The 13950-nt window shown below is 39.4% G+C and overlaps 1 protein-coding gene across 1 annotated transcript; it reads left to right on the top strand.

Moving 5' to 3' along the window:
• The first annotated feature begins 886 nt into the window (after positions 1–886).
• On the top strand, positions 887–13593 carry LOC135484923 (uncharacterized). The gene is made up of 9 exons (XM_064766629.1): positions 887–959; positions 1066–1134; positions 3480–3716; positions 5702–5938; positions 7765–7839; positions 11337–11527; positions 11713–11994; positions 12579–12740; positions 13347–13593. Exons 2-9 carry the CDS (start codon positions 1074–1076, stop codon positions 13509–13511), a joined length of 1410 nt encoding a protein of 469 aa, XP_064622699.1. The 5' UTR covers positions 887–959; positions 1066–1073; the 3' UTR covers positions 13512–13593.
• The last annotated feature ends 357 nt before the right edge of the window (positions 13594–13950 follow it).

Raw genomic sequence — 13950 nt, 5'->3', positions numbered from 1 at the left:
ATCAATGCTGGGATTCTCATCAACATTTGCAGAAGTGTAGTCCTATATTTTGTCAATGCCATAAATGAATTTGAAAAAGTTCCAATGATTTTAAATAGTTTTATAAGCGGTTTCAAGAGCTATGTCAGAAGTTAACACGATACGTGGCCATGGCTACTGCCAGTGAGAGAATATCTTTCCGACCCAGTAAACTCCAAAAAAGGAGTTCATATTTCAAAATCGACCTGAATTCTGTTAGTTGATATTATTTACAATCAGAAAGCCAAAAATGATGTTTTCAAACCTAATAACTAACATTCCCGGTGGTAGTTAGGCATAAAATGACTTTTTAGGCACTTTATAATTATTTGATAGCACTAAACAGTTAATAGTGATCTCAGCCCACAAGAAAAAAACGGTTAGTAGTGGCTGCCTTAGCGCCACACTTGGTGCCCTATGATATTAGCCAAAAATAATTTTTGGTAGGTGCTAAATCGGATAACCAGGCGGTACGACAGTAAAACTTAGAGTATAATAGCTGCACAAGTGAAAAATAGTAAGCGGATCGAGTGGGAATCGTACCCGGGTGGTCAGAGTGATAGGCAGGGGCATTAGGCCACTGAGGCAGCTAGCCGGCAAACGAAATTTTCTTCTGATTATCCACTGATCCTTATCATTATATAGTGCTACCCTTACCCCTATCCCCAATCCGCCCTCGCGTACTGTCCTACACTGTACTATACTACAGAGCCATCTACAGTATAAGCCATCTACAGTATATGAATTTAACTAAACCACCATTGCGTACTGCCTGGCTATCGGATTCAGCCAACACCGTTGAAGAGCACCTGGAGTGCTCGTGGAACGCAATAACACGTTTTTGTGACGTCATCAGATATCCATCTATATAAGAAACCGGGGAAGGTAGGCACAATCACCATTCACCCGAAGACTTGCGCTTGGAACCAAAGGCAATATTGGTAAGTAAATTAAGCTTGCAACCCACCTCGTATTTTTGTGAGTTTTCCACGACATGATAGATGCCCGATGATGGGCAACGCTATAAGGCCTGAACCCGATTGTTAGTTTCAGACATGGTAAAACGTCCCCTGATTCTCACCCTGATTGGGTTGATGCAGTTGGCGGCAACACAAGGTAAGACATCTTTCGACTTACTCGACCAGCTTAAGATGAAAAAAAATTACATACTTTTGATCTTGAAATACTCCCATAATGTGAATCGTGAATTTACCGAATTCCGACAACGTGTAGCTAGAGATACTTCTATTAAGTTTGTTCGATTTCAGTACCTGCATTATTAGTGTATATAATAGGCAATTACATTTTTCGACACTTAAGCACGCAAGCAGAATTAACTGGGTGAAATGGGCTGTGATAAAGCTACCAAACCACGGGAGAGTGCCAATGCATCCCTTGTTGTTTTGAATTTCTGTTGGTGGCGATCATGGCTATGGCTGTCTTGATTCATCTGACAAAAGATAAGAAAACTTCCATGTTACACAGAACATCAAAGCGATCATGGCTAGGTTCTTTCTTGGGTCTGAGAGATTGATCGGTAACCAATCCCACCAAAATATTTAAAACTTGCTCGGCTGCAGAAGTGTTCAAATGCCTATAGAAAAACATCTGATGCATGTAATATACGAGGGCGAATCAATAAGTTTTGACATTTTTTGCGGCAAAACTAGAAGTTGCGTCATGCTGAAATCTCAGCACATTGTTGATACCACTCTTTGGCAGCTTACACATAAAAGTCGGGGTTTAATCGTTATCCGTACCGTTGAAGGGCAATTTAACTATGAAAAAAAATTAAAATATAATTCTGTCAGCATTTGGCTTTTCGAAAACATATACTTGTTATACATATTTCCAGAATTCTAAATGACAACTACATTTTCTCTGAAGACATATTTATCAACATACCAGAGCACCGTTCTTTTAATAATTACAGAAATATTGCAATATTTTAAAATTGTCTTATATATTAACGTTAGACAAGGAGAGGTGGTTTTGACAAGCATCCCGCTTGTGACCGATAGATTTTTCCAGATTTTCACCGTACTTTATCATTAGATGATTGGTTAAACTTACCAACCCAACTCTTTGCCTTTAAAAAATATTCGCATCTATTTTATGACGCTTTTTCATGCTCAACGTCATGATAAAACCAGCAAATTCAGTGGCATGTACCGATCTCTTTTAAACAGGCTGCAATTCCCGTAATTGTAGAAGTATGAGGACAATTTTACAAACATGTGCTCATGAAAGATGCATATTTGGAGTAAAAGTGTTGTCAAAAGTCTGTGATAATCCCTTTTGAAATGAATGCCCTGTTGTCAAGACTTATTGATCCGCCCTCGTACTACAAAGACCGGAGGAAGGAGATCATGGAGTCTGAAAAAAGGTCGATGGGCACCCATAAGAAAGAGTTGATTTTTAGGGCCTCCAGAGTCTGAACTTACAGATAATGAACTACAGAATTACTGACGCCCTCTTTTCTTGGCAAGTAAAATTTTCTCAACAAAATCACGTAGTACGACATCAGAACTAGTGATATTCTACTTAACACGTCATCATCCTGTGTGTATGAGTTTGTTTCAGGGCTGCGCTGTTTACATTGCTCAGTGTATTAGTGCATTGCGGAATTTGAGAGCCGCCATTTTTGCCCGCCTGAAGATTATCGTGCCTTGTATTAATGACACGAAGGGTCGCAGTGTTTAGCCACCTCTCACCACTTAATTATATCATGTTAACTCCGATCTCAACCACAGAAAAACCGATCTTATCCGCGCAAAAGGTGTTTTGACGTACCTAGAAGTGGTGTATCATTTAAAAACCTCACCAACACCATATTGTACGTCAATTTTACATGTGTTTCACCATTGTGCATTGGAGGCTGGTGTTTCACATACGAAAATAACATTGGGACGGGATTTGTACAGAAGTTCCCAAACAATAGGAACTAAGGACGGAAAGGACTGTCAATTTGTAACGCATTCATTTAACGCTACACGATATCTTCCATCGCCAAATTGACAATGACAATTATTGAATTGTCTGCAGACCTAACTGACAAGCCGGAATCATTCTTCGACTAATTACCAAGGACCAATATTTGACCATTATCAAATAGATGACCCTTACAAATTGCAATGACATGACGTTGCTTTATTCCCAGTCCTGAATAACCTTTATCCCAGTAATGATACACGTCCACACCACGCCCTGTGTTTTTTAACACCTTTCTTGTTAGGTTCAATTTACCCCAGCTCATGGTTAGTGCTTATATTCCAAAGATTAATTCGAATAAGTGATGCGGTGGGGACGGTCGCCTCTCTGCAATTCCCATTGATCCATGCACCCTGGAGTTGTGTACACAGTGATAACCCGGGCCACTGACTATGTCTCACAATACTGTCACACCGGCAGTATCCGATAACTGGATTCATCAGATTCACAGCGTTACCGTGTACTTTCAGCCAACATCTACCAAGAATTTGCCTGTGCAAATGGCCTCGGCTATCGTACTGGCGACTGTCCAGGAAATTACATTAGCTTTCAAGTGTTGAACCTGCAGGCCTGCAGTGACAAGTGTAAGGCAACCAGCTCCTGCGTGGCCTTCCTGTGGAATGAAGCCAGTCACTGCTACATCAAGAGTAAAAGCTGTACAAGTACAAACACTGCGAATCCAGCCAATCACTTCTTTGATAAGACTGGTAAGTTTTGCATTTTATCAAATTGCCAAATTGTGTTTAGCCTTCCATTGAACAGTCGTGCCCGGAAGTTAACATACACTTGAAAATTCTGATTAAAATCATCAATTTCGTACCAAAGCTACTTTATTTGATAAAGGGTGTATGCCATACCCGTTTTCTTGAATTATATTATATGATTGCATGCAAACATCATGAAAATATCCAGACAGCCAAATATCAAGAAATATTACCTTTTTAAATCCTGAAATTATCAGTATTCAGATGGAACAGAATCATATTCGATTTTATAATCCATTCTTTGACTTTCTAAAAACGGACCGAAAAGAATTCTGTCCACTCGATGATATCGCGAATCTCAAAATAAAAAAATGGCCAAATTCTACGACAACACAGACGATTTCTGAACCTTTAAAAGATCCCACTAACGTCAACACAAATTATCACAAAAGATTGTGCCACAAGGGTATCAAAAGAAAAAAACAATTCATGAAAGTTTTCTAAAATTGAAAATCTAATATGTTATATATTTTGCAATGTAAGAATGAGCTAGGACAGATTTCTTTTACGAATTTTCTACACCGAAAGTCAATTTTCACAGAAAGTCTGAGAATGGATACACCAGAGTACGATTCTGCTGTACATTTCAAGATTATTAACTGCAGGATCTAAATGCAATGCCAATTTTTGCCTGTTACCATACCAAGAATAGGTATGGCATGCAGCAGTTATTAAAACAGGTAGTTGTGGTGAGAATTGTGGAATTTATTCAAAATGTTCAAGTGTATGTTAACCTTTGGGCAATGCTGAAGAATACGGCATTGGATCTTTTTATGGTGTTTTGAGAACAGAACGTAAATAATTTATAACAAACAAGCCATCATAAATTAAGGAAATATTCTTTGTCATATTATTAGGAAAGATCTGAGAAGAACGAGAACAGATTCACAGTAACCCCATTTTCAACGATTGCACATTGGCATCACAGCCATCTACAAGGTTATTAGGTATTACTAATAATGACATTACTATATCTCGTTCATAATGTCTATAAAGGCTGTTTCAAAAAAAGGAAACCGAGATTGATTTGTTAATTTCCTGGACATGGCTAAATATTTTGGATATTGGCAACCACCATTTATTACTTAATGATGCCCTCTTTCTTATGACACCATGCAATCCAATTTACTGTCACAGATGACTGAGAACGAAGCAGTTCAATCAACCATATCAGAACTGTTCTTGCACCAGATTTACCGCAGCGGAACTCCGACAAAAAAGGATGACCAGTGTGTCCCTAGCAAAAATTTTATTCAATGATTTCACATTTCGGTGCTTATTCCTGTCTCAACCTAACCCCAGTGTCCTTCGACATGCCCCACATTCCTTTCAAAACAATTTCAGCTCTGGTTCTTATTGCTCTCAATGCATTCCTGATTACGTCTCTCTGTCCTCTCAGATGTACCTTAGATGTATAACACGACTCATCGCTACACAATGTACACATAAAACACACGGATAGGTCAGACACACTGAGGTACCCCCAGATTCTGGAGGTGACGCAGCATTTGATGCAGAGGTGTTACCACGGTCGAGTGCAGCCATTTTGAATTGCTAATCAAGTAGGCTCGGCCCGGATGAAGAGATTTGCGGACAACGAGGTGTTAGTCTCGAACTCATCGTCGAGCACTGGCCTGATCGCGCGACACAAGCGAGATTTCAATTCTGAATTTCAAACATCTTGTTGTTATGTTATGACGCCAGTATTTGATAGATAGCCTGTATTAGACCTATTAATACTGATATTATTTCCTAAAATTGAACTCCTATTTGGAAACGGTCACTTCTCTGCACTTCTCCTTGAGCCGCCCTGGAGTCTCATATATAATCATAACCCGGGCGAATGACGATGTCTCACAATACTGGCACACCGGCAGTATCCGATAACTGGATTCATCAGACTAACAGTCGTTACCGTGTACTTTCAGCCACCACTTACCAAGCATTTGCCTGTGCAAATGGCCTCGGCTACCGTCCTGGCGACTGTCCAGGAAATTACATTAGCTTTCAAGTGTTGAACCTGCAGGCCTGCAGTGACAAGTGTAAGGTAACCAGCTCCTGCGTGGCCTTCCTTTGGCATGAAGCCAGTCACTGCTACATCAAGAGTAAAAGCTGTACAAATACAAACACTGCGAATCCATCCAATCACTTCTTTGATAAGACTGGTAAGTTTTGCATTTTATCAAATTACCAAATTGTGTTTAGCCTTCCATTGGACAGTCGTGCCCGGAAGTTTACATACACTTGAAAATTCTGAATAAAATCTTCAATTCTTACCAAAGCTACTTTATTTGATAAAGGGTGAATGCCATACCAGTTTTCTTTAATTAAATGATTGCATGAAAATATCCAGACAACAAAATAACACGAAAATATTACCTTTTTAAACCCTGCAGTTATCAGTATTCAGATAGAACATAATCATATTGTGGTCCGTTCTTTGACGTTTTGATCATGACTTACTGTAAAAGGATTCGAAGAAATCTGTCTATTTGCGACTCTAAAAATTGAAAAAATTAAAAAGTGCCCGGTCAATTTTATACGCCGATATTATCCCAAAGACCGGGCGACAAGACGTCTGTTGCACATTTTTGGTTGGTCCCACGTCAACACTATAAATAAATATTCTCACGAGTCCAATGGTATTTGTAACACGTGTATACTCTTTATGATTTCCATTGTTATAAGTTGAATATTCACAAGTGAACTAAAGTGTAAGAAAATAAAGATAGGCCTTCTCAAAGGACGACGGGATCACTGTAATCAGGGTTGGTAGTCTTTTTGAGGACTGTAAACGTCTCCCCGGTTTATGATAGCATTTATGTCGCATCCAGTTTCAACCCCGCAGTAGAAGCCTTGGAGTTGAAAGTGTCCTCCGAGACTCGTACATGTCATGGCCTATCATTATAATACCTCATCAATATTGTGTTTTTTTGTTACTTCACGTCAAGTGAATCCTGCCCCCAACGGTAAGTTTTTGTACAGAACGGTACAACGGTAAGTTTTAAAAAAAATAGGATCTTTCGTGCTATTTTGATATTTTGATATTGCGGATTCATGTTATTTTGCTCGCGATGTGAATTTTTGAATGTAGCCACAGAAAGAAGAGGCACGGCATGCAACCTTTTGTGAATAAAAGTAGTCTTGGTGAGAATTTTTGAATTTATTCAAATTTTGAAGTGTATGTAAACTTTCGGGCTATGCTAAAGAATACGGCATTGCATCTTTGTATAGTGTTTGTGTACATAACGTAAATAATTCGTAACAAACTAGCTAATAAATATGAGTGTAGTTTCTTTGCCATATTTAGGATAAATCTGAGAAGAACGAGAACAGATTCCAGATAGAACAGATTTTAGCCCCATTTAGTGAGCGGACAGAATCCAGTTCAATCCAATGTATTCACCAGATCATCATTTAAATGATTACTCGTATGTTACGTCGTTATCTGCGTAAAGATTTTGTTAATCTAAAATACCTTTTTATAACATTACCAAATGGAGGCATTAAAAGATTAACTGACAGTTGCAACTTTTTGTAATTTGATATGATGATAATACTGAATACCACAATAAAAAAGGCAATTGCGAAAATCGCGGAGTTGGTAGCACTGGCTTGATCGCAAGACCCAAGCGAGTGTTCTAGTAGCCTGAAAATCAAACGTTTTGTTTTCTTGTTATACCGTCAGTATTTGGTAGATAGCCGGTATTCGATGTGATAAGATGGTATAATATTTGTCTTATTTTCCTAACATTGAAAACCTATTAGGCAGCTGCTGTATTTTCGAGGCTGCAATGATTCCACAATAACTCGTCGGAATCCTTTGTCAAAATGAGTCAAATGCACTCCCTTTCAGTTCATTTCTCCCTCCATTTCACCAGCCAGGATGGATATACCGGCGAGTCTTTATTTGTGGCCAAGAACTAGAATTTAGAGAAATAACATTGGCAACGTGGTCTGACACGTATTTGTTTATTTTTTAACATTTAAGAGATTTGCAACGGCCACGCGGGACTCTGCAAACTCACATTTGACAAAGTAACATTTCCTGGAACTCACAACTCAGGTAAGTCACTTAAACAATGAAGTGGGACAGATAGTGTCAAAGGATGACGAGGCGTTTGCCGCAACCTTTCGGATATGCACCAAATACGGACTGAAACTATCAAATGTTGATAGTGAATGAAGCAACTCGACTGTTATGAGCTCCGAGAGAGAACCACATGAATATGCACTGTTTTTTAATCAAAAGGGGGTTCGGGGGTCCCCCCCCCCCCCCCCCCGACATATGTGTTTTGGTCTTTGAAACTTCAGTAATATCCAAAAGACACTTAAAATGGATATAATCCCGAATTGATCAAGAAAACACCGGGCGGGCGTTCGAAAAAAACTTTTTTTTTGAGATTTCAATTTACCTTCAGAACGAATCCAAATCGGCCGTGGTGGGACACGAAGACAGATTATGGAGGAATAGATGTTTTCATTTGGTTTTGCATATCTTCTAGTTTTTCCGAAAGAGTTATCAATATTCGCTAGCAGGCTTTTTATGCTCCCAGATATAAAGAGGGTTCTTTTTTCTCGTGTTCTCTGAACAAACTTATTGAGAGGCCAATGGGGGTTGGGGGGATGGGGGGAGGGGGGGATTCCATCCAATGCCCTGGCTAAAACATGTCAGAAGGCGGAGTTTGGGGGGTCTTCCCCATGTCAACAGTTGCGTGAGTTTACTAGAGCTTGCACTTTAAATATGAATCTGTCAGAGTGCCAGACTACGATAGTCCGGACACCTTTCCAGGGGACATGTTCCATTTCTACACCGTCATTTGACTATTTTGATGATGCAGTTGAGGTACTGCTAAAGAGATAGCCTAAACGGAGAAAACCGTCTATCAAAACATAAAATTGCCGGAAGAAACTACAGCTGGTTCCCAACCAGGGGGTTAGGGGCGGTTTCCCCAAACCTAAAGGCGCTGCGCGCTTACTAGGGCACTGCACTGATGATACTAAACATATTTTGTATGTTTAAACAAAGTGGTTATAACAACATTATAAACTTATTTGTAATATAAAGCAAAAACATATATTCATAAGGGATAGAGTTTCTGAATTCGAGATTTCAAATTATGATAAATGAAATTTACAGCATCGAAATCAGCAAACGAAACAAAATATTGTTTTTCGAGGCCAACATAATAATGAAACCGTAGAACTTAATGTAGTGATATGTTGACTAATTCAGCAAAAGTCTTTGCAAACCCAAGTATCATCAGTTTCGTTATTTTCTGTTTAACACTAATATAGTTAAATGTCATCTTACCGTATCATCACAAATTATTGGTACATGTTTGGTACTCCTCCACTAATATGTGAACAACACCCTGGGGATGTTGATCGGACTCAATCTGTTACCACCAGGGGGCGATATGTGAAAACAAACTAAGTGCGATATTTCGCTTATTAGTGATTCATTTTTGATAAAAAAGGTAGGCCTACTTCTTGCTAGGATACATCACATATCGTATGAGTTTCCGATTAGACCTACTTTTCAAGGTTACGGAGGGCAAATGGTTTAAATTGACCGTCTATGTCTAACTATGGCACATTTCTTAACCACAAAGGTATGAACTTGAAGCTTGGGGAAAATGACGCCCTATGTCAGATAACCCCTGACACCCAATTTCAGTCCGATCTGATTTTCAAATTAGCCACCAGAGGGCAAAACTGAAAAGGTAAAACGTGCAATATCTCACTTAACGGTAATTTGTTTTTGATATTTTTTTATGGCATCTACTCCAGGCAAGGATACATCATGGTAGTTGATAAAGTATGGAATTAGTGAAACCTTGGAAACACTGATAAACCTTGGAATATTCAATGTAAACCATGGAATCACTGTGCAAATAGCGCGGGAAATCGGGTGCGTTCCTTCCACGATTTATACCCTCCCAACTGACAGTCTCGTCCCAGCTGACTTTATTGATAGCAATTTGCCAGTTAGTTCAGAAGCCAACATTTTTAATGTGGAGGATGACGTCATCAATTGGCAATGCGCTGTGGTCGTTAAAATATTTTATTTCTCTTCAATGGAAGCAAAAATTAGTTTTTATGATTGTTTTGTATTCCATAGACGATAAAGTATTATGCTCGGTACTAGATGCACGAGATCATAGGACAAACACACACGTGAATAAAAAAAACCGCTTAGAACTGGTGACGTCACAAAGATCTCTGCATCCCTCGATGCGTACTGGAAGATGTAAGAAATCGCTCACGGCGAAGGAAATTTTCATCCGCAAACTTCGGTAATAAACATACATGACTAGGCTTCTTTTATTCATCGTTTGTAATAAAATATCAGTCAATCATAGACAATTTGGCCTAGACATAGTCGTCAACCTTATCCATGCATAATGCATGACAGGCCCCCAATTTTCTCTGTATCACCCTGTATGAACAGACCGATCCGTAGTTCAAATAGGCCCCGCGTGGTGGTGGCGTATTTATAAGAGGAGCGCTGATTGGTCCATATTATGGGTGTGTGGTGGGCGTGTCTTCCCATATTTGGGAGATCAGTACTGTACACTGGAGGCGAGGTACAACTGGGTTGTTCTAAAATATAGACTATTGAATCGGATATGCGACAGATTTCTAAATTACCATAAAATTCCGATCTGATCATGTAAGAATAAGCTCCAAATGTTGATTCGTAACCACGTTATGTTCGAATGGCATTATTTCATGTTTTTATGCATTTTTAGGACTGATTCCAAGGTTTATCACTGGTTCCAAGGTTTCACTGATTCCAAGCTTTATCAACTACCATACATCATAAGTTTAAAATGTTTTTGATTAGACCTACTTTAAAGGTCACAGAGTTCAAATGGCGTAAATTGGTCGTTATGCTTTTAAAATTATGGCATATTTCTAAAAGTACAGTGACCAGTGATCTCACATTTGGTACACATGTACCCAATCTAGTCAGGTCATCTCAGGGCCAAAAGTTCGATTCGATTTGATTCATCACTTGGCCACTAGGCGGCCAAATTCGAGAAAAAAATTAAAATGTAATAATTGCGCGCCTGACTACTTGCCCGCTTACCACCAATCTGATATCATGGGTACATCTAACCACCACGATGTTTGTGTTGCATGGGTTTTTGATATGGTCCCTACTCTTCGAGGTCACACGGGTTAAATGGCATAACTCTTCCCTTTGGCTATAAACTAATTGCACGTTTCTTAACCAGCATCAATTTTCAGCTAATATCTATACGGTGAGGACAGTAGTGGCCTTTGGCGGTTTTATAGTTGTTATTTTCATTGTACAATATCACATCACACTAACTTCATCACCCTCTAATGCTGAAGTCTCTGAACATTAATCGCAACTTCACCATTACACACACCATTACAACTCACCCATTATAAAATTATCCATCTCAACCTTCGGGGAGGTAAACATTTCTAGTTTGGCTTGCTTTCGTAATAACATCTAACCTGTCTTTAGATTTGGGTGAACCAGGTCTGACTATGGACAGAGATCTACCTATTTTTCTTATTTTACAGGGGCGAATAGGGTCATGAAGTATGGTGGTTGGCCATATTTTCCCGCTTTGTCCTGCCCATACAGGAACCAAGATTACACTTTCACAGCCCAATTGGATTTTGGAATTCGATTTTTCGACATTGACACTCGTGCCAAGGGAGATACCGCTTACGCGAGTCACGCCACAGCTTACGGACGGAAGTTATGGGAGGCAAGTGCAAATTTGAAACACATTATTATTAGATAAGATATCAACACATAAGTGTATATCAAGGTGACTGTATATCAATATGACATTCCTAGCAAACCAGCTTATTAACGCTGCAATACGTTGATGGGAACACAAATAATGACCATCGGGTGCATTCTGTTGATAAGGGAAAAAAATCATTTCAGATTATACGAGACATTGACAACTGGTTGAATAATCCATCGCACAGGAACGAGGTTATTGCCATTCGATTCGACGACACCACAATGCCATCCGGCTTCGGCAGGTTCATCCCCATCTTCAGAGACTACTTTACTGGAGCAAACGGGAAGGTCGGCATCAATGCAGTGACGGGCAGTTGGCCGACTCTTGGAGAAGCAGTGGCACAAAACAAGCGTGTGTTCATTTTTATGGTGGACCATTTTTGTGACAGCAGCTGTAGGAGTTCTCACCCCTACATCCACTCGGTAGGTAGCGCATTTGTCAATGACATACAACATATTAGTGACCAACAAATTGTATGTGCATGTACCCCACCGAACAACCAACATGACCATCAAATACAACGAATTTCTTTTCGAGAATCAATTGGCCACCGTTGGGAAAACTTGGTTTTTCATAGGGTGCCCCTTCAAAAGGTAGCAAAAAAACTACTTAATGCTCTTTTAGCCCCCCAGATTCCCGGAAACGTATATTTAGCGCTCAAAATTTCCAAATGCTTCGAAAGGGGGGGTCTATAAGACCCGCTCGTTTCCAAGATCACATTCGATCCTCTACAGGTGTGATAGCAGCCCCCCCGCCTCCCTGAATTTCTGGATCCGCAGCTGTTAAACAATCCATATTTTTGCGCGGGGGGGGATGTATAAAACTTCCTTGCTGTTATGGAAACCGTGACAAATCATATTTTGGCCATACTATGTTCAAGGTTTCAAATTGCAATATTTAAGAATAAAAATTTGCAAAGCGATATATTACAATCAATTGTTTATTTAGATATAAATGCGATTGAAGTGCCATCATTCCAGAACTGCTATTTTTTTCTCTCACTCAGGCTAATTTTTACGGCGACACATGGCTAGATCTTAAGGTGACGTCATCATGTGGTAGCATGCCAGAAGATACAAGAAGAAAGTGTGCAAGCATAAGCAAGGATATGATCATTGTCTCAGCATTTGCCTCCTTAGGCCTGTGTGTTAATGACATGCAGAAGTTGGTAGGTTACAAAATTATTTGAGGCACTGGGTACCAGATAAAGCTCTACAAGCCTTACTTCGCTAGTTTTAAGAAAATAAAGCGGACTATACTTAATTCCTGAAAACGATACACATTGTGAACGTGATCTGTCTTTTTATTGCTCCAACATCCACTTATCATAATACTCTATCCCATCAAATCATTGGGAGCAGATCCTCTTATCGTGACAATTTAGTTTGCTTACTTCACATAAAACTAAACTTCTCGCCAAGCACGTTAACCGGATGTTATGACTTTAATCATGAGAATTTTCAAGAGTAGTACATATTAGTTAATCTATTGATTCATAGGTGGCCGAACCTACTAACCAGAGCAAAATTTCTACTAAACTATCATTTCAGTTAAGATCCTTTTGGTAACTACGTCAATGTATCTGATTTAGGAACAACAGTTTGTACGAGAACTCTATTTTATTTGAAGTATTCAATTATAAACACAGACTTGCTGTACATAGATAGGATTATAGATATCTATGGGACATGATCTCGCCTACATTTACGTACGTGTGCTCCGAGCGTTAGTGCTATATATACCTTACTTGAATGTTTCTGTTTATTTACTTCAGTGTAACCGGTACATCAGACCCAGTGCCATGTCCTGTTACAACGAACGGAAGAAGCGAGGGAAGACGGTGAACTTCCTGATGGCAGATTACGTCAACCAAGCCAATACCAATGAAAATGTCATCACCGTCGCCAACGAACTAAATCAGCTCAATATGGGAAATTAAGTTTAATAAAATGTCGATTTCTTCGTTGTTTATCAGTGTAAGAATCACTTTCAAATAAACGTATTGACTGCGCAGTGCGAAATATGTGTTTCAAAGTGTTTTACTGCACCTATCCAACCCCAACATTTTCTGTGATTGTACATCAATTAATCTGTGGTACAGGGGCAGTGCACCTTTCAGGTGTTCGACTGTACGATTAGGCTTTGAGACTGAATTTCAGCTATCTTATCTAGCGATAGATCCGTGTAAAAGACGGATAATACGACTTCGAATTTTTTAATGACATCTTGTCCATGAATTGGCTGATGTACTTGAAAGTGTTCCCAAGTTTCGATAAATCACAGTGCAGTGGCCAGAATCGGTGACAAATTCACAACCAGCTTCAGGCTAGATATATAGCGCTCATCATAAAAAGTTCGTCTTGTTGGCTGTGACTCTG

Source organism: Lineus longissimus, chromosome 3 (genome assembly GCF_910592395.1).
Source record: "Lineus longissimus chromosome 3, tnLinLong1.2, whole genome shotgun sequence".
Lineage (NCBI taxonomy): Eukaryota > Metazoa > Nemertea > Pilidiophora > Heteronemertea > Lineidae > Lineus > Lineus longissimus.
The sequence above is the reverse complement of the archived record's forward strand: the minus strand, read 5'-3'. Positions and strand labels throughout refer to the sequence as shown.

Excerpts from the sequence above, each read along its gene's own strand:
- LOC135484923 (XM_064766629.1), top strand. The coding sequence starts at position 1,074 with ATGGTAAAACGTCCCCTGATTCTCACCCTGATTGGGTTGATGCAGTTG. Across the intron at positions 1,135-3,479 it reads GCAGTTGGCGGCAACACAAG|CCAACATCTACCAAGAATTT; the intron begins GTAAGACATCTT and ends GTGTACTTTCAG. Across the intron at positions 11,528-11,712 it reads ACGGACGGAAGTTATGGGAG|ATTATACGAGACATTGACAA; the intron begins GCAAGTGCAAAT and ends AAATCATTTCAG.